At 40.4% G+C, this 27,383-nt stretch overlaps 1 protein-coding gene across 1 annotated transcript; it reads right to left on the bottom strand.

The window, feature by feature from the left end:
* Positions 1-82: 82 nt before the first annotated feature.
* On the bottom strand, positions 83-26,568 carry prkag3b (protein kinase, AMP-activated, gamma 3b non-catalytic subunit). Its single transcript, XM_057853520.1, has 12 exons — positions 25,471-26,568; positions 17,763-17,826; positions 14,617-14,768; positions 14,445-14,526; positions 10,850-10,908; positions 10,660-10,705; positions 10,519-10,573; positions 10,318-10,444; positions 8,342-8,507; positions 7,135-7,172; positions 6,835-6,981; positions 83-367 (listed from the first exon to the last, which is right to left on the bottom strand). The coding sequence occupies exons 1-12, from the start codon at positions 25,486-25,488 to the stop codon at positions 251-253; spliced, it is 1,071 nt and encodes a 356-aa protein (XP_057709503.1). The 5' UTR covers positions 25,489-26,568; the 3' UTR covers positions 83-250.
* Between the last annotated feature and the right edge of the window lie 815 nt (positions 26,569-27,383).

Consider the following 27,383-nt stretch of genomic DNA (forward strand, 5'->3'; position numbering starts at 1 on the left):
TAAGTGAGAAGAGTGGTGGAGAGGAGTAGTCTCTGTTTTCATGTTTTGTGGATGACCACAATGCTTTCTTGATTTTGGAGGTGCTAACATTTGGGAATGGAAAAAGCGGTCGAAATATAAGACTATTGGTGAAGCTGATGCGTGGACCACGAGAAGCCAGTCGTGGCCTTTGCAGATGAGGAGTGGGCCAGCCACTTATCTGAGGTGGGACTGAGAGAGAAAGCAAGGCACACGTATGGAGGCGGTGGCGTTAGGTGCACAGTGCGTCAATACCTGCTGGGCTGAGGACGAGGGCCTGGAGGAGGTCCGACAGTGAGACGATTCCTCTCACCACATCCTCGCTGTCAACTAACACCAAACGATGCACCTAGCAAAGTCATAATATAAGTCAATGGAACAATATTACTTGGTTATGGAGCCCATTAGTTCTGCAACATTTAATCGATTAACTCGAGTAATTCAATTTGAAAAATGCATCGAATCAAATTTTGCCGCTTCGAATATTAGTTTAATTAGAGTGCCAATGTAATGGTTTGTTTTGAAAGTGTTTACATTTAGTTTTATTGATTTGGGTGGATACACTACCCTATGACAACTCATTTAACATGGCTACTCCAGCTAATCCCTTTTAAGACCAACATAAGTTTTTGTTTAAGAAAATACGTTTGTTTTTTTTTGTTTTTTTATGCATTCGTAATTTAGTTTATAGGTACAATGGTATGAAAAAGTATCTGAGCCTTTTGGAATTTCTCACATTTCTGCATAAAATCACCATCAAATGATGATATTTGTCAAAAACACACAGATGAAAAAACTGCACTTTCATTTAAAAATAAATTAAAATACCTGAGCTTAGTCTCAAATGGTATAAAAAATAAATGAGGATCCAAGTAAAACAAAAGAACAACTGGCTAACTTGCATAGCAAAAGTCCACTAGCTTAAATGCTATAAAATGCTAACTTTTTTTTTTTTTTTTTACAATGCTCTTAACAAATTGTTCAAACACAGCTAAATATACAATGGCATGAAAAAGTATCTCAACATTTTGAAATGTAATATTCAATGGAATTTTAATATTTTGTTGCCCCCCTTTGGCAGCAATAACTTCAACCAGACACTTCCTGTAGCTGCAGATCAGTCTGGTGCATTGATCAGGACTAATCTTGGCCCATTCTTCTCTACAAAACTACTGTAGTTCAGTCAGATTCCTGGGATTTAGGTCATGCCACAGCATCTCAATGACTTTGACTTGGCCACTCCAGAGCGTGTATTTTGTTCTTCTGAAACCATTCTAAGGTTGATTTATTTCTGTGTTTTGGATCATTGTCTTGTTGCAGCATCCATCCTCTTTTTAGCTTCAACTGTCTGACAGACGGCCTCAGGTTTTCCTGCAAAACTTTTGAATTCATTCTTCCATTAATGACTGCAAGTTGTCCAGGCCTTGAGGGAGCAAAGCAGCCCCAAATCGTGATGCTCCCACCACTAAACTTGAAGATGGGGATGAGGTGTTGATGTTGGTGAGCTGTTCCATTTTTCCTCCACACATGACTTTGTGTGTTACTCCCAAACAATTCAACTTTGTTTGCATCAGTCCACAAAATATTTTGTCAAAACTTTTGTGGAGTGTCAAAGTGCATTTTTGTGAGCATAAATGAGCAACAATGTTGCTTTTTTTAGACAGCAGTGGCTTCTCCATGGAGTCATCCCATGAACACAATTCTTAGCCAGAGTTTTACATATAGTGTGTGCACAGAGACATTGGACTGTGCCAGTAATTTATGTCCATGTTGTCTATGTCTTGACCCATGACCTCTGAAAGAGACCCAGCTTTCTCACACTGGGCCCTACATTATGCTGCAAAATTTGTTGGTATTCTTCAGACTTCATAATGCCATGCACATGGTCAAGTAGTCCAGTGCCAGAGGTAGCAAGGCAACCCCAAAAGACATCAGGGAACCTCTGCCTTGTTTGACTGTGGGGACCGTGTCGTTTTCTTGAAGGCCTCATTCCCCGCCCCCTGTAAACTCTATGTTGGCGCCTTTTCCCAAAAAGCTATACTTTTTTTCATCTGACCAGAGAACATTATTCCAAAACATTTTTGGCTTTCTCAGGTAGGTTTTGGTCAACTCCAGCCTGGCTTTGTTATGTCTCTGGGTCAGAAATGGGGTCTTCCTGGGTATTCTACCATAGAGTCGCTTTTCATTCAGACGCCGACGGATAGTACGGGTTGAGACTGTTGTACCCTCGGACTGCAGGACAGCTTCAACATGTTTGGATATTAGTCGAGGTTCTTTATCCACCATCTGCACAATCTTTCGTCGAAATCTCTCGTCAATTTTTCTTTTCCATCCACATCAAGGGAGGTTAGCCACAATGCCATGGGCTTTACACTTATTGATGACATTGCGCACAGTAGACACAGGAACATTCAGTCTTTGGAGATGGACTTGTAGCCTTGAGATTGCCCATGCTTCCTCACAATTTTACTTCTCAAGTCCTCAGACAGTTTTTGGGGTTATTTCTTTTCTCCATGCTCAATGTGGTACACGCAAGGACACAGGACAGAGGTTGATTCAACTTTAATCCATTTTAACTGGCTGCGAGTGTGATTTAGTTATTGCCACCAGCTGTTATGTGCCACGGGTAAAGTAACAGGTACTGTTAATTACACAAATTAAAGAATTATCACATGATTTCTCAAAGGGTGCCAATACTTTTGTCCGGCCCATTTTCTGAGTTTTGTGTAAAATGATAATGATTTAATTTTTCTTTCCATTCTCTTTTGTGTTTTTTCACTGCGAGCAAAATAAATGAAGATAAAAAAATGAAAATAATGTGTGTCACAATTATTAGCACCCCTGGTGTTAATACTTTGTACAACCCTCTTTTGCCAACAAAACAAGGTCTGGGGTAGTGACGGGATCTGTCGTTCACTTGAGTAAACGAATCCATTCCGGTTCGTTCAGTAAAACGATTCGTTCAAACGAATCGTTCAACGAATCGTTCGCCCCCCTCATCTCCCTCCCCACCCAAATGAATCGTTCGGTTAGTGAACGGGAAGTGACGTTGCCGAACGAATCACCAAAGACCGCTTCGCAGTATAACTGAACGGGAAGTGACATTGCTTGGTCCCTCCCTCTCTTGCACATTGACCACTCGTCGTAGTTTCAGAAATGAGTGACAGGCGATATCATTCTCCTCTCAGAGACAGCCTCGTCTCCCTCCCGCTGCTGCAAAAGCGAGGGAGAACTTCCGCGTCGTCTGTCCTAGTTCTATGGGCTCAAAGTCATGGCTCGTGCTTGCATTTCGAATTAGGACACGATTAAACATTTTCCTTTTGAGGGGGAAGTCGGGGTTTGGGGTCGGGGGCGCACGGACTTTCTTTAGCATGATCTTGCTCACATATACAATGCTGCTGCTAACAGCCAACGCGGCATGCCTGCTGTCACGAAAATAAAAATAAATCGAAAGTTTAATTTCTAATTATGGAACGGCCAACACATCATATTAACCTCTCGCTCTGTTGTATTTTTGTTTTTTATTATTAAGATGATCGTTTTGAATTTTTGCACTGGTATTAATAAATAAAATAATCCGGTCAGCTCCTCTGTCGTCCCCGCATCTCAGATCGTCAAATGCTGACGAGAAATAATTGTTTGCTTTATGATTTCGCCTTTCTACTCTCATTAGTCTGTTAAGAAAAATGTAGACATATTGCGACATCTCCCGTGTCCGCGCGCTTTGTTTTTGGGGCGCTTGAGTAGCACATGATGGACGGATTGACATAATTTGTCAAACCAACCGACACCCTCTGACACGAAAAAAAAAAAAAAAACACTCGGAAAAAATTGACATGTATATACAGTTTCATTGCAAATCAGTATTATGGTGATCATACTAAATATTATTTTTTTTCTGTGCACATATGAGGTACATATCGCTGCCATGAAGCCTCCATATAGTGACAGTTCTCTGCCCGCTTCACTGCCGTCACGCGACCGCAGCTCAGGTTTTGCTTGCCTCGTAGCTACGCGTGTTTTAAATTACTGTAAATTTGATAGTATATCGTCATAGGCACAGTCCCGAGTCTGTTGAGAAAAGTAGAACACTAAACCATGCTCGCTAGATTTGTGTGGTGTTTTTGTCTTTTTGAGCAGCATTTGATAGGCTCCACGTTAACAAATATGTGACAAAGTCGTTTCCTTTCATTTTATGACTCGTTCACCGCATAGTCATTACTGGAAAGTCAAGTTAGCAGCAAGCTAGGTCAGGAACCGGAGGACCGAATCACTGAACGGGAAGTGACAAAACTCAGTCTTTCCCCCCTGCCTGCACGCTGGCTGCTTATTGGCCACACGTGGAAATGAGTGACATACGCCATGATTCTGTTTCCGCTCCCTCCCCTGCCCGCGATGAGGCTGGCGTCTGATTGGTCGTGTGCGATGTCAGAAGACGCTGCCGCTTGCTCAACGCCCTCCCACGCAGCGAACAAGCGCCACCAACTTCATAGAACGAATCAGTGCAGATGGTGATTAGTTCGGTCTCGTTCACCCAAACAATTCGTTCAAAAAGAACGAATCGTTCGCGACCGATACAACACTAGTCTGGGGACTGAGATGGCCATGGGAGAAGCTTGATTTTGTGTCTGGTGAACCATTTCTGTGTAGATTTGGCCATAAGTTTAGGGTCATTGTCTTGCTGAAAGACCCAGTGACGACCCATCTTCAGCTTTCGAGCAGAGGGCAACAGATTTCGATTTAAAATGTCCTGGTATTTCAAAACATTCATGATGCCATGCACCCTAACAAGGTTCCCAGGGCCTTTGGAAGCGAAACAGCCCCACAGCATCACTGACGCACCCCCATACTTCACAGTGGGTATGAGGTGCTTTGCAGCATGCGCATCTTTCGTGGCACGCCAGACCCACTTGGAGTGTTTGTTGCCAAAAAGCTCAATCTTGGTCTCATCTGACCAAAGCACACGGTCCCAGTTGAAGCCTGGGACCGTGTGTATTTTTGTGTCTTTTTCAGGGGTGCCAATAATTATGAAGGGCACTGTATACAGTGCCTTGCAAAAGTATTTGGCCACCTTGAATCTTGCAACCTTTCGCCACATTTCAGGCTTCAAACATAAAGATATGAAATGTATTTTTTTTTGTCAAGAATCAACAACAAGTGGGACACAATCGTGAAGTGGAACAACATTTTTTGGATAATTTAAACTTTTTTAACAAATAAAAAACTGAAAAGTGGGGTGTGCAATATTATTCGGCCCCTTTACTTTCAGTGCAGCAAACTCACTCCAGAAGTTCAGTGAGGAGCTCTGAATGATCCAATGTTGTCCTAAATGACCGATGATGATAAATAGAATCCACCTGTGTGTAATCAAGTCTCCGTATAAATGCACCTGCTCTGTGATAGTTTCAGGGTTCTGTTTAAAGTGCAGAGAGCATTATGAAAACCAAGGAACACACCAGGCAGGTCCGAGATACTGTTGTGGAGAAGTTTAAAGCCGGATTTGGATACAAAAAGATTTCCCAAGCTTTAAACATCTCAAGGAGCACTGTGCAAGCCATCATATTGAAATGGAAGGAGCATCAGACCACTGCAAGTCTACCAAGACCCGGCCGTCCTTCCAAACTTTCTTCTCAAACAAGGAGAAAACTGATCAGAGATGCAGCCAAGAGGCCGATGATCACTCTGGATGAACTGCAGAGATCTACAGCTGAGGTGGGAGAGTCTGTCCATAGGACAACAATCAGTCGTACACTGCACAAATCTGGCCTTTATGGAAGAGTGGCAAGAAGAAAGCCATTCCTCAAAGATATCCATAAAAAGTCTCGTTTAAAGTTTGCCACAAGCCACCTGGGAGACACACCAAACATGTGGAAGAAGGTGCTCTGGTCAGATGAAACCAAAATTGAACTTTTTGGCCACAGTGCAAAACGATATGTTTGGCGTAAAAGCAACACAGCTCATCACCCTGAACACACCATCCCCACTGTCAAACATGGTGGTGGCAGTATCATGGTTTGGGCCTGCTTTTCTTCAGCAGGGACAGGGAAGATGGTTAAAATTGACGGGAAGATGGATGCAGCCAAATACAGGAACATTCTGGAAGAAAACCTGTTGGTATCTGCACAAGACCTGAGACTGGGACGGAGATTTATCTTCCAACAGGACAATGATCCAAAACATAAAGCCAAATCTACAATGGAATGGTTAAAAAATAAACGTATCCAGGTGTTAGAATGGCCAAGTCAAAGCCCAGACCTGAATCCAATCGAGAATCTGTGGAAAGAGCTGAAGACTGCTGTTCACAAACACTCTCCATCCAACCTCACTGAGCTCGAGCTGTTTTGCAAGGAAGAATGGGCAAGAATGTCAGTCTCTCGATGTGCAAAACTGATAGAAACATACCCCAAGCGACTTGCAGCTGTAATTGGAGAAAAAGGTGGCGCTACAAAATATTAACGCAAGGGGGCCGAATAATATTGCACGCCCCACTTTTCAGTTTTTTATTTGTTAAAAAAGTTTAAATTATCCAAAAAATGTTGTTCCACTTCACGATTGTGTCCCACTTGTTGTTGATTCTTGACAAAAAATTAAAATTTTATATCTTTATGTTTGAAGCCTGAAATGTGGCAAAAGGTTGCAAGGTTCAAGGGGGCCGAATACTTTTGCAAGGCACTGTATATGTATAAATTCCCCCAATATATTTTCAAAGCGTGTCAAGTTTTTGCTAAAAGCCTCTTCCATATCCCCATTAAATAGAAGCTGTCCACTAGTAGTACTACTGTAGTTTGCTGCCTAAATGAAACCTAACTCTCTTACCTCAGCCTCAGCAATGCGGTCAATGATAGTTTCCAAGGTTTCATGAGGGTAACATTTGAGCACCCCTTCCATGCAGCAGGCTCTGGAGGCAACGGCCTCTGTCATGGTCATGTTTAAGTTGTTGTAGTTCTTCTGGGCTGCAAGATTCTGTCACAAAGAAAAAGATGAAAATTATTTTTCAAGTGTTAAGACAGTTAAATCTTTTCATTTGCTCAGATAAATGCACTATTACTACTTTTGCTAGCCTAAATTCAAGTACCGTAAATGAAGAATGTGATATATAGAACTTGTGAAACTTACAATGACGTCAAATCTGGAATATAACGCCACCACTTTTCCTGTGACAGAAGTAGAGAAAAAGACATTATAAGTAGAAATGGAAGGTGATAAATGACCAGACTACCTCAAGCACAATAACTTTTGGATTTTTTTTTCTTGCATGAACGTGAACATTATTGTTCTTTGCAGTACAGAAGTTGATTTTCAAAAAACATGACATTGTGGTATAGTAGTGCTGCAACGATTAATCGATTAACTCGAGTATTCGATTAGAAAAAAAAATTCGAATTACATTTTGTTGCCTGGAGTATTTGATTAATTAAAGTGGTGTTGTAATGTTTTATTTTGAAAGTGCTTACATTTAGTTTATTGATTAGGGTGGATACATTGCCCTCTGGTCTGCCTCATTTCACATGGCTGAATCCAACTGCTCCCTGTAAAGACCAACGTAAGCTAAGTTTTTCTTTGGGCTAATGTTTTTTAATGCATTCGTTATTTAGTTTATAAGTATATTTAGCCGTTTTTTGTGGGAATATGAGTTTGAACCATTTGTTAAGAGTATTGGAAAAAAAACTTTAGCATTTTATAGCATTTAAGCTAGCGGACGTTTGCCATGTAAGTTAGCCAATTGTTCTTTTGTTGTACATAGATCCTCATTTATTTATTTTTAATACCGTTTGAGGGTCAGCTCAGGTATTTTAACTTGTTCCTTTTCCGATCACTCGATTATTCGAACTTACTAGTTCATAGATGAATCGACTACTAAAATAATCGATAGCTGCAGCCCTATGGTATAGTATTAAAAAAAAGATGGGATCTACTTGTACAGTATGTAATGCTATGCTAAAGTAGATTTAGTGTGTAATGACAGCTAGACTTGGAAGGGCATGATTGGGAGGAACGCTCCCCGATCAGAACCTATTATTAGACATCTGCGCTGTCCCGGATTGTCAATAAAGAACACCATGTTCAAACATAAGTATGTCCATATGTGCACTTGGTACGAGGACACCTTAGGACACAGTTCAACGATTGACTTTGTGGTCGTGTCATCAGACTTGCGGCCCCATGTCTTAGGCACTCTGGTGAAGACTGGCCCAACATGACCTTGGATAAGCGGTAGAATTTGAGTGGATGGATTGAGGTGTAACCTGATAAATGCCAGATTGAATGTTATGACTCTGATGCTGCTGTTAAGAAGGAACTCTTGTGTGAGTTTGTGAAGTACCTTTTTCATTGACCACAGGCAGAGCAGACACTCGTCTCTCCACGAAGATGCTTAAGGCGTCGTAGACCGACGCCGATTCCTGCACTGTTGCGATCTGCTTAAAGGTACCGATGGCCAACTGACTGATCTGTTTTTGCAGGAACCATGGTTTTGGAATCATAGAACCCTGGTGAAGGAGACATCTTAATAAAAGAAAAAAGTTCAACACAATAAAGGCAACATACAATGGAGTCAAGCCCTGTTTTGAATCGCAATAATCTTAAAAGTTATTGACCAATAACCACTACATAGGTGAAACCTACGTAAGCGGAAGTGAGGTATTCGGTTCTGTCTGTCTGTTTTTTGTTCAAGATAACTCAAGAACAAACTTGCAGGATACGTTTTGGAGAGATCATGGACTTCGTAATGTATTGACGGCTCAGATCGGTCATGCACTGCGCCTCCCATTTAAGTATGGGGCCGCCCACATCAAGAAGAGCTATTCACAAACGCGCACCCAGCGATCTAACACCGGATTTTTGTTGAAAAAGTATGAAAGCTGTACCGCATACAAAGAGGAAGGATTGTCTCAGGAGTGATTTGACGGAGGAGTCAAGGTAATTATTATATTTTTCGTACTATGCATGCATTTAGAAACGTTGTGAAAAAAATCAATGGGAGAAATTAGCCGAAATTAGCATTGCCATCACAGTTCGCAATATTTACGTAAAATAAATGCTAACTGTACTTTTTTTTTTTGTGCTTTAAAACAAGAATCGAGCGTGTTTTACGTCCACATCTATAAAGAATTCGGGGATTTAAGCATTTATTCACAAGAATTTTCACCTGAAAAGCTCTGTTTACCTCAGGCGGCCGCTAGCTACATTCAAGAACAGACTAGCATTGTACTTCGACATATTCACGTAAAATAAACGCTAACTGCTCGCTTTTTTTTTTTTATCTTTAAACCAAATATCGAGACTGTTTTACGCCCACATCTATAAAGAATTCGGCAACTATTCACAAGAATTTTCACAGGAAAAGCTCTGTTTACACCTTTTTTTCCCAATGTATAATTGAAAAAAAAAAAGTATATGTATACACATATATATATATATATATATATATATATTAATAAATGGTTTTTAAGTGCTTTAAATGTAATAATTATGATAAGTTTTAAACAAGTTACAGTCCCATCAAATTATTTTTAGACAAGAATAAAGTACTGTAGTGGAAAAATGATTTAACTTTGTTAAATACTTCATTGAGTAAGTCCACTCAAACTGCTGACTTACACACAATGAGTTGCCACAGCAACTGTTTAACAAGTTAAACAATGATTGAAGCATGCAGCCTTTTGATGTCCACTGCTCTGGCAAAATCAAACCCAAACATTTGTCAACATCGTTAACTTTAATAAGCAACTCCAGTGCACGTGCTGAGGAACAAAGAGCAGGGGGAGGGGGGAGTTTTGAATTTTACAGACGAAAAAATTCTGAGTAGTCGTCGACTAAAACTAGACAAAATTTGTCTGAGAGTTCGTCAATGAAAAGATGAACACATTTTGAAATGACTAAAGTATGATAAAGACTAATAAGTATTTTCTTCCAAAAGATAAAAATTAAAAGGTCTACCAAAACAACACTGATTGACATATTTTTTTTGTTTTATTTTTGTAAGCACATCTTCTTGCAAATTGACATTGAAGCAGCATGGGTAGTTTTTCTGTCCCTGACAGTAGTCAGTGTTCCCAGATTGGGCAGTTATTTTCAAAGACTCGGGCGGGAGGGAAATACATTGCGATGGTTTTGACAAAATACAAAAAAACTTAAACTAGTTGCGTACGGCAGCATCTTCTTCGTTCTAATTTTAAAGTACTAAGACTAATGAACTGGGATTTTTGCGCCTCACAACACACGATCTTTGAACTGAATGTTTAAGAAAGTCTTGGAATAGTGTATTGCAAATAAGTGTTGAAGCATTTTAAAACTTACAAATATGTGGAGAAACTTGAGGATGCGCTTGTGTGTCAGGATATGGAGGACATTCCCTGATGCCGGGTCGATTACAGGAAGACGGTGTATCTTGTTTTTTAACAGCGAGTAGATGGCATCAAATAGACTAGAACGAAGGATATATATAGTCTTTCAACAAATGGCCAACGACCATTATGACTTAAAAAAAAGAATAATGACCTGGCCTCGGGGGTGATGCTGATGAGTCTGTTGGTGGAGTACTGCAAATATATTTCTGACCAGAAGAAGCAAATTCACAACAACATGAAAGCTCTGCTTTCAGTGTGCAAAATATTTCAGTCAAGTGCCATGTATGCGTACCTCGCCACGTCTCGATCTTGTGCTCCTCCAGTTCATAGATCTGAACCTAGAGTCAACACAATTATCCATGAACTGGCTTGTTCATTTTACTGCTTTGTAGAAGATGGGCACCATACGACCAAATGCATGCACAAATATAAATTCCCCCGTGCGTTTATTTGCTACAAAAAGGAAACACAGGATGGCTCACCAGAGGAGACTTGTAATAACGATGGAGAATGTTGATGAAGTCCGTAATGGTCAGCATTCCTGCATGCAAACATGATTTCTAAATGATAGGCATTGCACTTATTAAGCAGAACACCTCTAGCAATAATTTACTGTATTGTGAATTGCATGAGGTCCAATTGTCCATGTCAAATGTTTACTCAGAGTAGTCCTTGGACCTTGTTCCCTGTTTCCTAAATCAAACCACGAATTGCATCAACATATTAGATGAAAAGAAGGTACAGGGATTTGGTGATAGAAGACATGAAGGCAGCAGAAAGGTCAGAAAGAGATGTTATTAGGTGGAGTGGAGCGTACACAAATCAGCAATGTGAGGTGTAGAACCCAGTCATACAGTATGCGAATCAATTGTACGTGAGGATATGTTGACATCCTATTCTATGCTGCCTGATCGCTAACCCTGGCACCAACATTCTCTTTACTTGAGTGTGCCTAATTGCACCCAGTCATGCGTGAATCCCATTAGACGTGTGATATTCCTGCAGACGAGTGGAAATGCATGAACTGATATTGTTGAGCAATTGGTTCCCATATGTTTATTCATTGTACATTCATTTCTATATCGGTTTGTCTTTCTGAGATAAGGAGTGCAGCTCTCAGCTTCTTCTCTGAAGCAAGGTCATAAAGAGGGATGGGAATCGATAGGATTTTAACAATTCAGATTCCATTATCGATATTGCTTAACGATTCGATTCTTTATCGATTCTCTTATCGATTCTAATTTGGGGGAAAAGAAGAACAAACGTTTTGATTGGCATCGAGTTTGTTTAATCAGAAGTCACAACCTTACAAACTCACGAGGTCAAAAGAGGCACAAAGCCTCAATGTTAACTGCGGCAATATGTGGCAAATACGCAAGAATGTAACATTTTACTGAAACATTTTTCTAATAGAAATAAAAAATATTGGTATATATTGGGATATTGGTCGTATTCCCTCCCGACGCAGTTATATCCACCTTGCAATGACCAGGCATGAAAATGGGTCAGGGGTTAAAAAGGTGACAAGGGTGTGGAGGAAATACAGTGCCCTCCATAATTATTGGCACCCCTGGTTAAGATGTGTTTTTAGTAGCCTCTAATTTTTTTTTTTAATTCAAATATTATGGGACCTTAATGGAAAAAGAGAGAAAAGATTGAGCTTTTTGGAACCAAACACTCAAAGTGGGTCTGGCGTGCCACGAAAGATGCGTATGCTGAAAAGCACCTCATACCCACTGTGAAGTATGGGGGTGGGTCAGTGATGCTGTGGGGCTGTTTCGCTTCCAAAGGCCCTGGGAACCTTGTTAGGGTGCATGGCATCATGAATGCTTTGAAATACCAGGACATTTTAAATCAAAATCTGTTGCCCTCTGCCCGAAAGCTGAAGATGGGTTCGTCACTGGGTCTTTCAGCAAGACAATGACCCTAAACATATGGCCAAATCTACACAGAAATGGTTCACCAGACACAAAATCAAGCTCCTCCCATGGTCATCTCAGTCCCCAGACCTTGTTTTGTTAGCAAAAGGGGGTTGTAAAAAGTATTAACACCAGGGCTGCTAATAATTGTGACACACATTATTTGATGTCAAATAATTATTTTCTTTATATGGGATGAGACAGGCTAAAAAACACATCTTAACCAGGGGTGCCAATAATTATGGAGGGCACTGTATGTTCCAGTAGGGCTGTCCCAAACGACTAATTTTCTCCCGATTAGTCAGCAGACTTTACAATTAGTCAACTAATAAAAAAAAAAAAATTTTTTTAAATTGTTACTAATTTAGCAATGAAATTTTTGTTGACGCCTATTAATTCACAGAAACATTTTGGAACACTTAAATTCTTTATTGAAGTACAAATAAACATGTAAATAACAATAATTAATCACACATAAACAATGAGGTAAAATGCTCATAACATTAACTGGTGCAAAAGAATTGAATGTAAACAGATTCAGAACACTGACCTAGCCTTTCCAACATTATTCAAAACAATTCTTTAAAAAAATGTAGCATTATTATAGTATACTACTATATATTATACTATAGTATCATAATAATTATAATATTCATTGCCAATCATATTTTTCAAAAAGGGTGTCATTTTAAAGCTATTCTTAGTGTAGAATCTGAATTCTGTAGTATTATAGTATTTACATATTATAATATTAATTCTGAAGTATGTGGGATTAACTCCAGAAATCGTTATTTATATGAACGTGTCATGCTTTTATTTTGAATGTACACCGGAAGTACGTTCGCTAAACCGCTAACAGCTTCACACTCCGCAAAAAAATCACTTTTTGTCATTGCTTGTGGTGTCACTGTCACTCATAGTTTTTTTTTTCCTCAATTTTTTCGTTTGCAAATGATGTTAACCAGCGATTTTTCATGTTTGAAGTGTCACCTTGTAACTGCAAGTTTGCGTTTTGGAAAAGACTGCCAATGTTTTATAGCAGGCTACAGTATGTTGTCTTCTTTTTCCCCATTAGTCTCAATGTAGCTATGCTAACACTTAGTGTTTAATATACACGTGTTTCCTTATTTTGTATGTATGAACTGTAATTATACGGCGTTTTGATTACTAATAAACATCTGTGAAATGAACTGGAGTCTCATAGACATCTACACGCACACACAAATGTATGCATGCACGCATGCGTTAATAAAACGCAGCCTTGAAAATTATCGCCCTCATTTTTATTTATCATGCGACAAATGGACTCATTTCATATCGCGACAGGCTTAGCAACTTTAATGAAACATTTCTTTAGTTATTTAGATGGAATTCCGACACCCCTCTTAAAAATGTTCTCCTCGGATCTACACAATTCAAGTATGTCACCCTCTGACTTCAAAATGGCGAATTTAGCTGAAAGGTGAGTGATTTTCATGCCTGAATGACTGCAAATCCCTTTGTTGTTATTTTTCCCCGTGAAGTGAAGACACACTTTCGAGCGTTTGAACCTACGTGTTGTCATTCTTATATTTACGGCTGCAATGCTCGTGCTAAACCATCGTAACATTTCATTTTCACCCTCTTTCCTGGTGAAGTGTAGCCAAACTGTGAGTGGTTCTTGGCGCCATGCTAGTTTGATGCGTCCAGGATGCGTCTGGACATCAAGACGCGTCACGTCACGTGATGACGCAGTACGCGTCTTTAGGAATCGTTAAAGGGATCGTGAAGGCTTTTTCATTGTGATGTCGAGGCTTTGAAACACTAGAAACCGGTTCGGAATTGGAATCAGATTTCGATTCCCATCCCTAGTCATAAACAGATAACAGCTGCCTAGTAAAATTCCACTTTCTTGTGAGTCACTTCATGGGTTAACATGGGGGCCTGACTATTGGCTTTGGAAATAACAAAAGCGTATGGTTGAGAGTTCAGGGCAGATCGACTCGAACGCCGGCTAGCTTTTAATGATTATTTCCTTAATAAATGTATTATCTTTAACTTTTCTCCTTTTCAATAAATTAGCAGAGCTGGACGGCAGTTACAGGTCAACAGTGAAGGTGGAGAACTTGTAAGAGAGGGAGGAAGAGATAGTAAGGTGTACAAAAAAAGTGCAGCTCACCTACAAAACATTTGAGCTTATTGTCCCATAAAGGTGCTGCTCGTACACCATTAGCCACCAGAGCAAAGAAAGCCTTCTTTACCTTCATACAAAGGAACAAAAGACACATTGGGTATATTTTGTACCATCAATCAAAGTAAAAGTCAGTTAGATGAAGCTCCTCTTCCACTACCTGGAGTGCAGTGTCAAAGATGACTAGCTTGGAGCTCGTGGGAATGGCATCATAGCAGCTGTGGTTTTTCATGAAGTTCATGTAAATAAAAGCGTCTCGCTCTGGCATTGCAGGGGGCACCGCAGCATCCATCCACGTAGGTGAACAACTGCCTGTCAGATCAAAATAGCAGCATGAGGAGAACATTACATGAATATAATGAGGCAACATATCAAGAAGCTAGGAAGCTAAAACGCAATGGGTCTTCCAAATCACCCTAAGCATTCTGCCAAAATGGTTAAAAAGTGGCTTGAGGATAACAAAGTCAACGTCGCCACACTGTTTATAACGTCTTGATAAGATTATTGTTCTTAAATCTGTCAAATAATGTTCTCCATCTTGTTTTGAGTGTTAAAGACGGATTAATGTGGGAGATTATTCCACTTACTTGAAGTAAATATTACTTTTTGTTATTAAGCGCATACATACTGTATAAAAGTAATTTTTCCACTTAAATCAAGAAAAAATTGCCTTCAAATAATATTTTGAACAAAATCTATTTTCAAATTAGCATATCTGACATGCTTACTCCCCCACCCCCCATCTCAAACTTCTGAACAGTATTTATATTTTTTTATGTTAAAACAAGTAATAAACAAGACATTTTCGTCTTACAAAACAAGTGTTTCAAGTATATTTTACGATTTAACAGTTGGTCTATTGCTTAGAACGAATGATTTAAGCTTTTTTGAGGATTCATTTCCTAGATTTGTGGCTTAGAATATTTTTTTCTGCTTTTCTAAGCAACATTTGGCTTCAAGTGTTTAATGCTTTTTTAAAAGATTGAATATACTTGATCTGTTGCTTGACATAAGTGATCAATTTAAAAAAATTTTTTTTTTTAAAGATTTAATTTCCTTAATTTGTTGTTTGTTCTTATGATACACAAAATGTTAAAATGAGTGTGTCAATGTTTTTTTTAAAGATTAAACATACAAATTTATTGCTTGAAATAACTCCAGCAAGCTTATTTTCAGCTTAATGAAAGACTACAGTGGGGCAAATAAGTATTTAGTCAACCACCAATTGTGCAAGTTCTCCTACTTGAAAAGATTAGAGAGGCCTGTAATTGTCAACATGGGTAAACCTCAACCATGAGAGACAGAATGTGGAAAAAACCCAGAAAATCACTGTTTGATTTTTGAAGAATTTATTTCCAAATTAGAGTGGAAAATAAGTATTTGGTCACCTACAAACAAGCAAGATTTCTGGCTGTCAAAGAGGTCTAACTTCTTCTAGCGAGGTCTAATGAGACTCCACTCGTTACCTGTATTAATGCACCTGCTTTAACTCATTATCGATATAAAAGACACCTGTCCACAATCTCAGTCAGTCACACTCCAAACTCCATTATGGGCAAGACCAAAGAGCTGTCGAAGGACACCAGAGACAAAATTGTAGACCTGCACCAGGCTGGGAAGACTGAAGCTGCAATAGGTAAAACGCTTGGTGTAAAGAAATCAAGTGTGGGAGCAACTATTAGAAAATGGAAGACATAAAAGACCACTGATAATCTCCCTCGATCTGAGGCTCCATGCAAGATTTCACCCCGTGGCGTCAAAATAATAACAAGAACGGTGAGCAAAAATCCCAGAACCACACCGGGGAACCTAGTGAATGACCTACAGAAAGCTGGGACCACAGTAACAAAGGCTACTATCAGTAACACAATGCGCCGCCAGGGACTCAAATCCTGCACTGCCAGACGTGTGCCCCTGCTGAAGCCAGTACATGTCCAGGCCCGTCTGCGGTTCGCTAGAGAGCATTTGGATGATCCAGAAGAGGACTGGGAGAATGTGGTATGGTCAGATGAAACCAAAATAGAACTTTTTGGTAGAAACACAGGTTCTCGTGTTTGGAGGAGAAAGAATACTGAATTGCATCCGAAGAACACCATACCCACTGTGAAGCATGGGGGTGGAAACATCATGCTTTGGGGCTGTTTTTCTGCAAAGGGACCAGGACAACTGATCTGTGTAAGGGAAAGAATGAATGGGGCTATGTATCGAGAGATTTTGAGTGAAAATCTCCTTCCATCAGCAAGGGCATTTAAGATGAGACATGGCTGGGTCTTTCAGCACGACAAGGATCCCAAACACACTTCCAAGGCAACAAAGGAGTGGCTTCGTAAGAAGCATTTCAAGGTCCTGGAGTGGCCTAGCCAATCTCCAGATCTCAACTACATAGAAAATCTGTGGAGGGAGTTGAAAGTCTGTGTTGCCAAACGACAGCCCCAAAACATCATTGCTCTAGAGGAGATCTGCATGGAGGAATGGGCCAAAATACCAGCAACAGTGTGTGAAAAGCTTGTGAAGAGTTACAGAAAATGTTTGGCCTCCGTTATTGCAAACAAAGGGTACATAACAAAGTATTGAGATGAACTTTTGGTATTGACCAAATGCTTTTTTCCCACCATGATTTGCAAATAAATTCTTTAAAAATCAAACAGTGTGATTTTCTGTTTTTTTTCCACATTCTGTCTCTCATGGTTGAGGTTTACTCATGTTGACAATTAGAGGCCTCTCTAATATTTTCAAGTGGGAGAACTTGCACAATTAGTGGTTGACTAAATACTTATTTGCCCCACTGTACATACACACACACACACACACACAAGCAGTCCCACCGTAACAGTTTCAATAGTTGAGAAGTCTGTTCTGGTTTTGTGGCAGAAAGTGTCTGCCTGCAGATGACCTGATATAAAACGATGGGTGAAAAAAAGTTTGGGGGGGTTACAACAATGTGTTTAATGTAATTAACGACCGTATTTCCTGATCATATTTTTCATGTGTGAATTTTTAGGGCTATTCTTGAATAAAGAAACTTGTTGCCAATTAAATTACTGTTCACAATGTGAAGGCCGTTTCACTTCCATGGAATTTACCTCAAATAACTTTAAAACAATGCAAGTCAAGAAGGCTAAAATCATTTTTGAAGCCATTAACCCCGACTTTTCAAAATTGCTCGCTAAGTGTATTGGCCAAATGACAGAACAGATTCAATGAAAGAAAGCTGCCTTTTGCCATCTGTAAGTAGCCTATGTGTGATGGTATAGTGAAAAGGTCTATTACTAATTATTATATGGACTCTCGCATGGTCTTCATTACCTGTCTTTGTCATTAAGACATCCACTGCCTGGTCATCGTCCAGTTCCATCTCAAATAACGGCAGCTGGAAAAGAAGCATGATAAAACATGAATGGAGTGAGAATAAATCAGCCATTCTTTTAGAATTTCGGTTGTACAGAATGAAATTTTAAAAGAATAGAGAAAAAACTCATGAAACAGGCCTAGAAAATATGACAGAGTATTAGGACCACACACAAAAACAGGCATATGAGAAAAAAAATTGTAATATTATAAGATAAATCGTATTACGGGCTAAAAGTCGAAATACTGTTAAATTTAAAATGGTAATATAACACATTGGGCAGCCTCCAATATGCGTGTCAATGTGTTTATGAAACTGTGCCATTATTTTAGGGTCACCAAATCTTGAAATATTACGACCTATGATTGAAATCTCGTAATATCATGACTTAATTCTCGTGGGTCTATTTTGTTCTTTCATTGTGTGACCCTAATACTCTGTCGTCAGAAAAAAACCAACCCATCAGAGGTGGAACTTAGGGGGCTGCTTGGGGTACGACCGCACCTGGGCCCAGGCCTCTAAGGGGCCCAGTTTGCGGGTGTAAAGTGGGCATAGTAGAGCGAGTGGACGGTCAAACAGAAATGTAAGATGATTCGTGGAGCTGTAATATAGTGTTTAAGTGTTAAAATATCTCTGCCAGCCCAACGCCCTCACCCCCCTGCTTGACCAGTTGTCTGGAGGGGCCCGCAAAAAAACTTCCACGTGCACCCCCACACACAAAACAATAATGTTAACCAAAATAATACATACTGTATATAGCTTCTTCCTGCCTTCGACAGGGGCGGACGTGTTTCACCACTGCGCCTGCGCCTACTATCTGCTATCTTTGTCAGTCTCGTCTGTCAGCTTTTTTTGTATTTTTTCATCTGTGGACAAGCTGCTGTTGACTCTCAACTTCAAATATGGATTTGATTAGTTGGTCCCCAAGCGCTATTGACAAGATTTTTTTCAACAACACACAGCGCTCCAGGAGAGCCGTCCTGCCCGGAGGGGACCTTTGAGGCGGGCTTTGTGCAGGATTCATGGGACCACTGGAAGCCTGCTTGTCTCAAAGTCCTGTCCATGGAAGACATCGAGGATATTTGGCTGATCGGTTGATTTGGTTGGTCGTAGAGTTTCTCCTGTTTGGCTTGGGAGGTGCCCTACTGTACCGGAAAGTTTCCATGACGGCAGCTTTCAAGGAAATTGGCAAATTGCCACTGATGAAACGGCACCATTCAAGGCTTCGGAAGACCAGTTGGAAGCCTGGATCAGGACCCTATTCCGTGCTTGCACGATACGGCCTGTGGATGGTGGGAGAAAGTTGGATTCCATCGGGCACCAGCTGACGGAGCTGTCGCGTCAGACCGCTAATGTTGGTAGGGACCTGGGAGACCCACGATCTGGACTACGCCTTGATGATTTATTCAAGGCTTCAGAGGACAGGCTGGAAGCCCGGATTGGAAAATTTGTCCTTGCTTGCACGGCTCAGTCCACGGAGGGACGGAGACGTGTGGACAACATCGCGATCGAACTGGCGGAACTGTCGAGACTGACTGCGAATGTTGGGAGAGACTTGAGGTTTGCCCTTCGCCTTGATGAGCGCAACTGACTGAGGACAACTGTATTTTTTTGGACATACTATATTCCCATTTGGCTTAATATCATCTTAAAATCTCCCTACCTTACCCCCCACCCCCTCCTCCTGGGAGAGCCACGCAGACAGTCCTTATCTGACGTTCGTGATCTCTCCTTCCAAGACCGGTCGCAGAGTTCTATGACTCTTATCTTGTCTGCATGCACACACAAATACTGATATACATGCGCACAATCATGCACTTACAGATTCTTACCTCCCTCCAATCCACTTCTGTCTTTTCAACCTGTCACTGCCCCTCCCACCACCCACGACTGGGTAGTTTTCCTTATTGTCATATAAAAAAATCCTCCACGTGACCTGTACGTCGTGTTATATCCCTGCTATATTGTAAGATGTATGTGTGTTCACTGTAACTTGCCTGCAACTGCTCTGTCATTTCTGAAGAAGAGAAAGTTGGTGGCGCGGTTCATCTGCAGCGCCCCAATGCTCACTCATCGAACATAGTTTCGTTGTCGGTGTGTCAATGACTATCAGAGCTCTGTATTCCTGTATTGGTGTATTCCTGTAGCAACCTCCCCCTCTCCACCTCATAGCACTCGGGCCCTGTTCTCATTTGTTCTGCCACTGGTACCCTCAACTTGCTAAATTGTTTCACAACATTTGCGGCAAACACTGCAAACAATTATTCTAACTTCCAATGAGACTTCAACACCTCTCAGAAACTTCTCTGATATTCAAGCACAACCTTTTTGAATCAGAGCAGGGTGCAATCAAATTTTAACATTATCAAAGTATTCCAGAAGAAGGTACCGCCCAGTTTCGGAAAACTTGGGTGTCCGGATACGGGTTGTGCATCATAATAATGAGCCGTAACGCAGCTATACACCTCCAAGAATGGCCGAGAGTAAATTAAGTTGGACTATTCTGAAGTGGCCTTCTAAGAGCCCTGATCTAAATCCCATTGAACATTTTTAGAAGGTGTCGAAACTTGCCATCGAGAGTAAGTACCCCTCAAACCTGAGACAACTGAAGAAGTTTGCTCATGAAGAGTGCGGACCAAAATAGCTTCTGGTAGATACAGATCGCAGGACAAAGTATTATGTTGATGGTACCATTATGAAATAGCATTTTTGACCAGGCTTGTATTACTAATCTGTTTATTTTAGGGCTGTCAAACGATTAAAATTTTTAATCGAGTTAATTACAGCTTAAAAATTAATTAATCGTAATTAATCGCAATTCAAACCATCTATAAAATATGCCATATTTTTCTGTAAATCATATATATATTCTGTAAAATAAATTGTTGGAATGGAAAGATAAGACACAAGATGGATATATACATTCAACATACGGTACGAAAGGACTGTAGTGGGCATTTCACTCTACTGTCATTTAAATCTGTCTATGCTGTCCTCACTCCAAAGCGTCTACTTTTTCCAAAGCTGGACAGCTAGTGAACGATGCCTTAATAATCAGACTTCATCCTTTTTCATCTGATTTATTAATAAAATGGCCTCAAACCATTGTCCTCTTTAGACCGTCGTAAAACTACAAAAAAAAGTACACAAGCATTGCATTAGCAACAACGTCAGCTTAGCACGCTATACAGGTTCACTAGACATAAACAAAAAGCGTCTCATACAAAAAATATAACATTTCGCTTACTAAAATAATATGTACATTCTTTACAACAACCATACTTATGGACAAATCTTGTCCAAGGATCATATAAGCACAACATTACAACGTAGGCGTCAGCCCGAGACGTCGTGCAGCCATATTGAACTGGCAAGAAAACAATAAACCATGTCGCAAAGCGACCGCAAGAGTTCACCGTTAGACAGCACAAAAAGCCTTGCTGTAAAACTTACCAAAAGGCAGAATACTGTCTGAGCGGGACATGTGCGTTAATTGCGTCAAATATTATAACGTGATTAATTTTTAAAATGAATTACCGGCCGTTAACGCGATAATTTTGACAGCCCTAGTTTATTTATTTTTTAAATAATTCTATTGAACTGGAATTCAAAACAATGTCGGATATTCATTGGATAACTGTTCTAATGACTTCAGCCTCTAAACACTTTAGAATCAGCTATACAGTTGTACAGTTTTCCAAAGATTGTTAACCATTAATTTTGACTGTACTCGAGAGTCATATTCCCGTCAACCAAGTGTTAACGCCATGCCTGGTCTCATGTTTAGCATTCTCTGGCGTGGTGTCAAAAGCTCACTAACTTTCCCATGGATGTATCATGTAATCTCAGAGCTTGACATGACTTAGAAGAACTGGCACATTTTCCACGATCGTCACTTCTCTGCTATGTAAGCACAACGAAGCAATGAAGACACACTAGTCTAGATCTACATACATCCCAGTTTTGAGATTCTGAGAATCACAACTAAATTTGAACTCGGATAATCATTACTAGCAATGGGCAAGGCGCTCTGAACTGATCAAAATACAATTGGTGCGGGTGCCACAGGAATATGGAAAGAAAATACAGTTTTGAGCACTGGACAAATATAACTGCCTCTACATGTTATGGCTATTGCATAATAGAAATTTGGACGAGATGAAAAATTGACCATTTACCTAGCCCATGGGTCGGCAACCCAAAATGTTGAAAGAGCCATATAACAAAAATATGTCTGAAAGCACAAAAAATGAAAGCCTTTTATAAGCCTTATAATGAAGGCAACACATGCTGTATGTATGTATATTAACTATATTAGCCTACTATCACAATGACTAAGTTGGCTACAAATACATGAGTCTTCATGATTACTGTATTTTTCGCACTATAAGGTGCACCTGAGCATCTTCACTTTTCTCAAAAGCCGACAGTGCGCCTTATAATCCGATGTGCTTCATATATGGATCATGATTAATGATGGCATGACATTTCATTCAGCTGAGTTTTATCTAATGTATGCATAACGCAACATAACTACCGTAAATTTCGGACTATAAGCCGCTACTTTTTTCCTTCATTTTGAATCCTGTAATTTATAGTCCAGTGTGGCTAATTTGTTGATTTATTTGGGCTAATAGGTAACACTTTGAAAGCGGCGCCATAAGACTGTCATAAGAGCGTCACAAATATGATATGACACAATCATGGGTATTACTGAATGCTTATGACAGATGTCATTAAGTGTCATCTCGCAAATTATGTCACTACCTTCATTTATGTTCAGCTTGGATCTTTTGCATCGATTCAAAAGTGAGATAATTTGCCGTATAACACAAAATGACATCTGTTATAAGCATTTATTAATGCTCATTACAGTGTCATGTCATAATTATGATTTTCTAATGACAGTCTTATGGCGCCACTGTCAAATCAAGTGTTACCAAATACCATAACTAGCAATTAATGAAACAACTGGTACAGTAACGGAATTTTGATTTTATAAATTTTGATTTGAGGTTATTGACATATGTAGCGCTGCAATGCATCCTAGTAGGCATGTTGAACAACAACAGTGTTGACAGCGGGTGGCAGCAGAGGTTGACGGTTTCCCCCAAGGGAGCAGTGTTGACCAAATGAAGCTTCTTGAAGCATTCATAGGGGTTCCTTTAGTTTTATGACAGTCGTTTGATGTCGCTGTCAAATAAAGTATTACCGGTTAATATGTTTTGGTGTAAATATCCCATAATATAGTGAGGATAGCTGCAGCTTATAGTCCAGTGTGGCTTATGCATGAACAAATGCCATTTTCATGTCAAATTTTGTGGGTGAGGCTTTATAGTGCAAAAATTACTTACTACTACCGCACCTTATAATGCAGTGCACCCTATACATGAAAATTGCCACGACGAGACTACGCTGTTGGACGATGCCTTAAGTTAAACTTCATTCCAATATTAATGAATTTAAAGAATGTTTGTGCCATGTTTGTCCTCCTACAGAAACCATATTAAAAGTAAACATTTCCCTACCCGATCGTTTTCCCATTTTCAAACATAAAAGAGCTGCGGGTTGCTGACCTCGACCTAACCTTTACAGTCTACTTATACAGTGGGGCAAATAAGTATTTAGTCAACCACCAATTGTGTAAGTTCTCCTACTTGAAAAGATTAGAGAGGCCTGTAATTGTCAACATGGGTAGTAAGCCTCAACCATGAGAGACAGAATGTGGGAAAAAAAACAGAAAATCACATTGTTTGATTTTTAAAGAATTTATTTCCAAATTAGAGTGGAAAATAAGTATTTGGTCATCTACAAACAAGCAAGATTTCTGTCTGTCAAAGAGGTCTAACGTCTAACGAGGTCTAACCCGGCTCCACTCGTTACCTGTATTAATGGCACCTCTTTGAACTCATTATCGGTATAAAAGACACCTGTCCACATCCTCAATCAGTCACACTCCAAACTCCACTATGGCCGAGACCAAAGAGCTGTGGAAGGACACCAGAGACAAAATTGTAGACCTGCACCAGGCTGGGAAGACTGAATCTGCAATAGGTAAAACGCTTGGTGTAAAGAAATCAACTGTGGGAGCAATTATTACAAAATGGAAGACATACAAGACCACTGATAATCTCCCTCGATCTGGGCCTCCATGATAGAGATCAACCCGTGGCTTCAAAATGATAACAAGAACAGGGTGCAAAAATCCCAGAACGACACGGGGGGAACTAGTGAATGACCTACAGAGAGCTGGGACCACAGTAACAAAGGCTACTATCAGTAACACAATGCGCCGCCAGGGACTCAAATCCTGCACTGCCAAACGTGCCCCCCTGCTGAAGCCAGTACACGCCCAGGCCCGTCTGCGGTTCGCTAGAGAGCATTTGGATGATCCAGAAGAGGACTGGGAGAATGTGTTATGGCCAGATGAAACCAAAATAGAAATTTTTGGTAGAAACACGGGTTCTCGTGTTTGGAGGAGAAAGAATACTGAATTGCATCCGAAGAACACCATACCCACTGTGAAGCATGGGGGTGGAAACGTCATGCTTTGGGGCTGGTTTTCTGCAAAGGGACCGGGACGACTGATCAGTGTAAAGTAAAGAATGAATGTGGCCATGTATCGAGAGATTTTGAGTGAAAATCTCCTATCAGCAAGGGCATTGAAGATGAGACGTGGCTGGGTCTTTCAGCATGACAATGATCCCAAACACACAGCCAGGGCAACAAAGGAGTGGCTTCGTAAGAAGCATTTCAAGGTCCTGGAGTGGCCTAGCCAGTCTCCAGATCTCAACCCCAAAGAAAATCTGTGGAGGGAGTTGTCCGTGTTGCTCTTGAGGAGATCTGCAAGGAGGAATGGGCCAAAATACCAGCAACAGTGTGTGAGAAGCTTGTGAAGAGTTACAGAAAACGTTTGGCTTCAGTTGTTGCCAACAAAGGGTACATAACAAAGTATTGAGATGAACTTTTGGTATTGACCAAATACTTATTTTCCACGATGATTTGCAAATAAATTCTTTAAAAATCAAACAATGTTATTTTCTTTTTTTTCCCACATTCTCTCATGGTTGAGGTTTACCCACGTTGACAATTACAGGCCTCTCTAATATTTTCAAGTGGAAGAACTTGCACAATTAGTGGTTGACTAAATACTTATTTGCCCCACTGTAGGTCTTGTTGAGAATTAAGGGCTTTCACACACTTTTTTGTTTGAAATAAACACGGGGCAATATGATGATTTAAACTTTGACATGCCAAATTGGGTGGTGGGCCAGAATGCCATTAGCCCTTCTAGTCCCAAGGGGATCAATAATTCTACATGGAATCATTTTATCAAATCGGCTGCTGGGTAATTTTGTGCCATGATCACTTCACTCAGAGTTTACGTGATGACATAAGGTGGTGGATACAGGCCTTGGTACATACTAAACAAGGCCAGTAACTTTATTAGGTCACATAAACTAGAGTTATTTGACTTCTGCGGTAAGTCGTATTGACGATGGAATCCACTAAATGCCTCTAGATTTGTCGGAATTTGTAGGCTAACCTGAATACATGCCATCAGGTTTGGTGTGTTAATTATTAAGCAAACATTACACATCCTAGCACCACATTTAAATGAATATAAATACTTATAATAAATAAAAACTGACAGTGTTGACCTACCTCTGCAAGAGGCTCCATGACTGGAGAAGCAGTTGCACAGCCAGCCTTGGAATCAAAACCAAAAGGTTAATTTCCCTTGTTTACCAGCCGGTGTCTGGGCTGTTCTGTGCACATGTTAGCGACGAGGACGAGACATGGGGAAGAAGTAGAGCGGTATAGCTTTCAACCAGCTGGGCCTGAAAGTCTGGGAAGAGCTGAGGTCTAAATCTGGACCGAGTGGTGGGTGGCATTCTCTGAAAGACAGCCAGCGAGGGGAGGCAAGGAAAGGTGGGTAAAAACATGCAAGAGCCAAGAGTCAGCAAGAGAGGGAGGCCCAGTAGCTAAAAACAGTCAGGGTATCCACATTCTAACCACTTACCAAATCGGATGTGATCCAGGACAGAAGCTGTCATGTTTGTCTTTGAAGGAATGACATTACAGTGAACAGTTTCACTGTAACACAATTCTTTCAGCTGCTTTCAAATGCAAGGCAGGGTGAAAAAGCCAAGTTCCTTTACATTAATAAGAACAGAACAGTGTTTTTGCCAGCCCTTTTAATTTTCGTCTTAGTCTTATGGACGATAATACTTATGACTTATCTCACAATTTCGTCTAGTTTTAGTTGTTTACTAAAAATGTTTTCTGAAAATAAAAGTTTCCAACAATTTCGAATGAACATTGACAGACGAGCACATTTCGTAGCGTCGACAAGGACAATGCCAGCTTGGTGATTCTACACTCAGCAGGAAAACAGAACATTACTTTTGCCACTTCTATATTAAAAAAAAAAAAAAGTTGAGAGTTTAGAGGACTCTAGCCGTTAGCATGAAAGTAATGCTAATGCGAACGGTATGCTAACGCTACAAGTTTCATTGAGGGTGTGTGATGATCACTCAGCACAGACCTTTAAAGGCTAAAGCAACATTGCAGATTGTCTCTGGACAAGATAACAAATCTTACCATGCATGTGTTTAACCTTTCATTCATTCATTTTCCAAATTGGGGCGGAGTACCTGGAGAAAGCCCACGCAGGCACGGGGAGAACATGAAAACTCCACACAGGAAGGCCGAAGCCCGGGACTGAACCCTTCATCTCAGAACTGTTGTTTCATTGGGTGTTACATTTATAAATGAGCCAAAAGCTGTTTTTGCATTTCGGTGGTTTTAGGAGCTTTAAGCACCCCCCCCCCCCCCCCCAAGAAAAGGGCTCCGTGCCAAACTTTATGTCAGGGAGTTCAACTCATCAGTACACCGGCAAAATCTAGCCACTTTTACCCATGGTAAACAGACTGGTCTTTCATCTCCCACTATTAAATTCAGAGCCAAACGCGAGATACGCTTATTCATATTTCCTCATCTAAGCTCTTCATACCTCAATTGCTCTTGGCTGTGTACTTGTTTGGTTCAAAAATACTGCGCACACTCTGAAAATGAGCGCGCTACAGCCACCCACTGGGTGGATATGCAATTACACTTCATTCTAATACAGCAAAAAAAGTACGTTCCCGAGGACAAATACGCCACCCCCATCATCGCTCTGTGCCCCACTATTTGAGAAGTACTGATCTAAAGGGAGTTCCCAAAATTGTGAAAGATTACAAGGCATTAATTATTCACGAAAGAAGCATACATCCAAGGTGAAAACAAAAATGACCATTTAGCAACAGCAAATGGGGCCCTTGAAGTTGCGCTTAAGTGTTGAATCTGACCTTCTAGCCAGACCGCCAACTCCGCGCGTTCACCTTAGTCTTAACCCTTTGTACAGACTCCATTTTGAAAGGTTTAAAGAAGGCTCACAGAGAACAAGTTGACAATTTATTGAAGTCGACAGAGATCAAAACGGCAAGGCGAAACACTCAGGCGAAGAGGCAAACTCATTCCGAGGTAACTATATCAGAAGTCAACAAAAGGTTCCCGAGAAAAAATGACAACGC

The sequence above is a fragment of the Corythoichthys intestinalis genome, chromosome 12 (assembly GCF_030265065.1).
Source record: "Corythoichthys intestinalis isolate RoL2023-P3 chromosome 12, ASM3026506v1, whole genome shotgun sequence".
Taxonomy (NCBI): domain Eukaryota; kingdom Metazoa; phylum Chordata; class Actinopteri; order Syngnathiformes; family Syngnathidae; genus Corythoichthys; species Corythoichthys intestinalis.

Coding starts and splice junctions, on each gene's coding strand:
- prkag3b (XM_057853520.1), bottom strand. Junction 6,982..7,134: donor ATTCCAGATTTGACGTCATT/GTAAGTTTCACA, acceptor TCTTTGTGACAG/AATCTTGCAGCCCAGAAGAA. Junction 368..6,834: donor ACCGCATTGCTGAGGCTGAG/GTAAGAGAGTTA, acceptor TGACTTTGCTAG/GTGCATCGTTTGGTGTTAGT.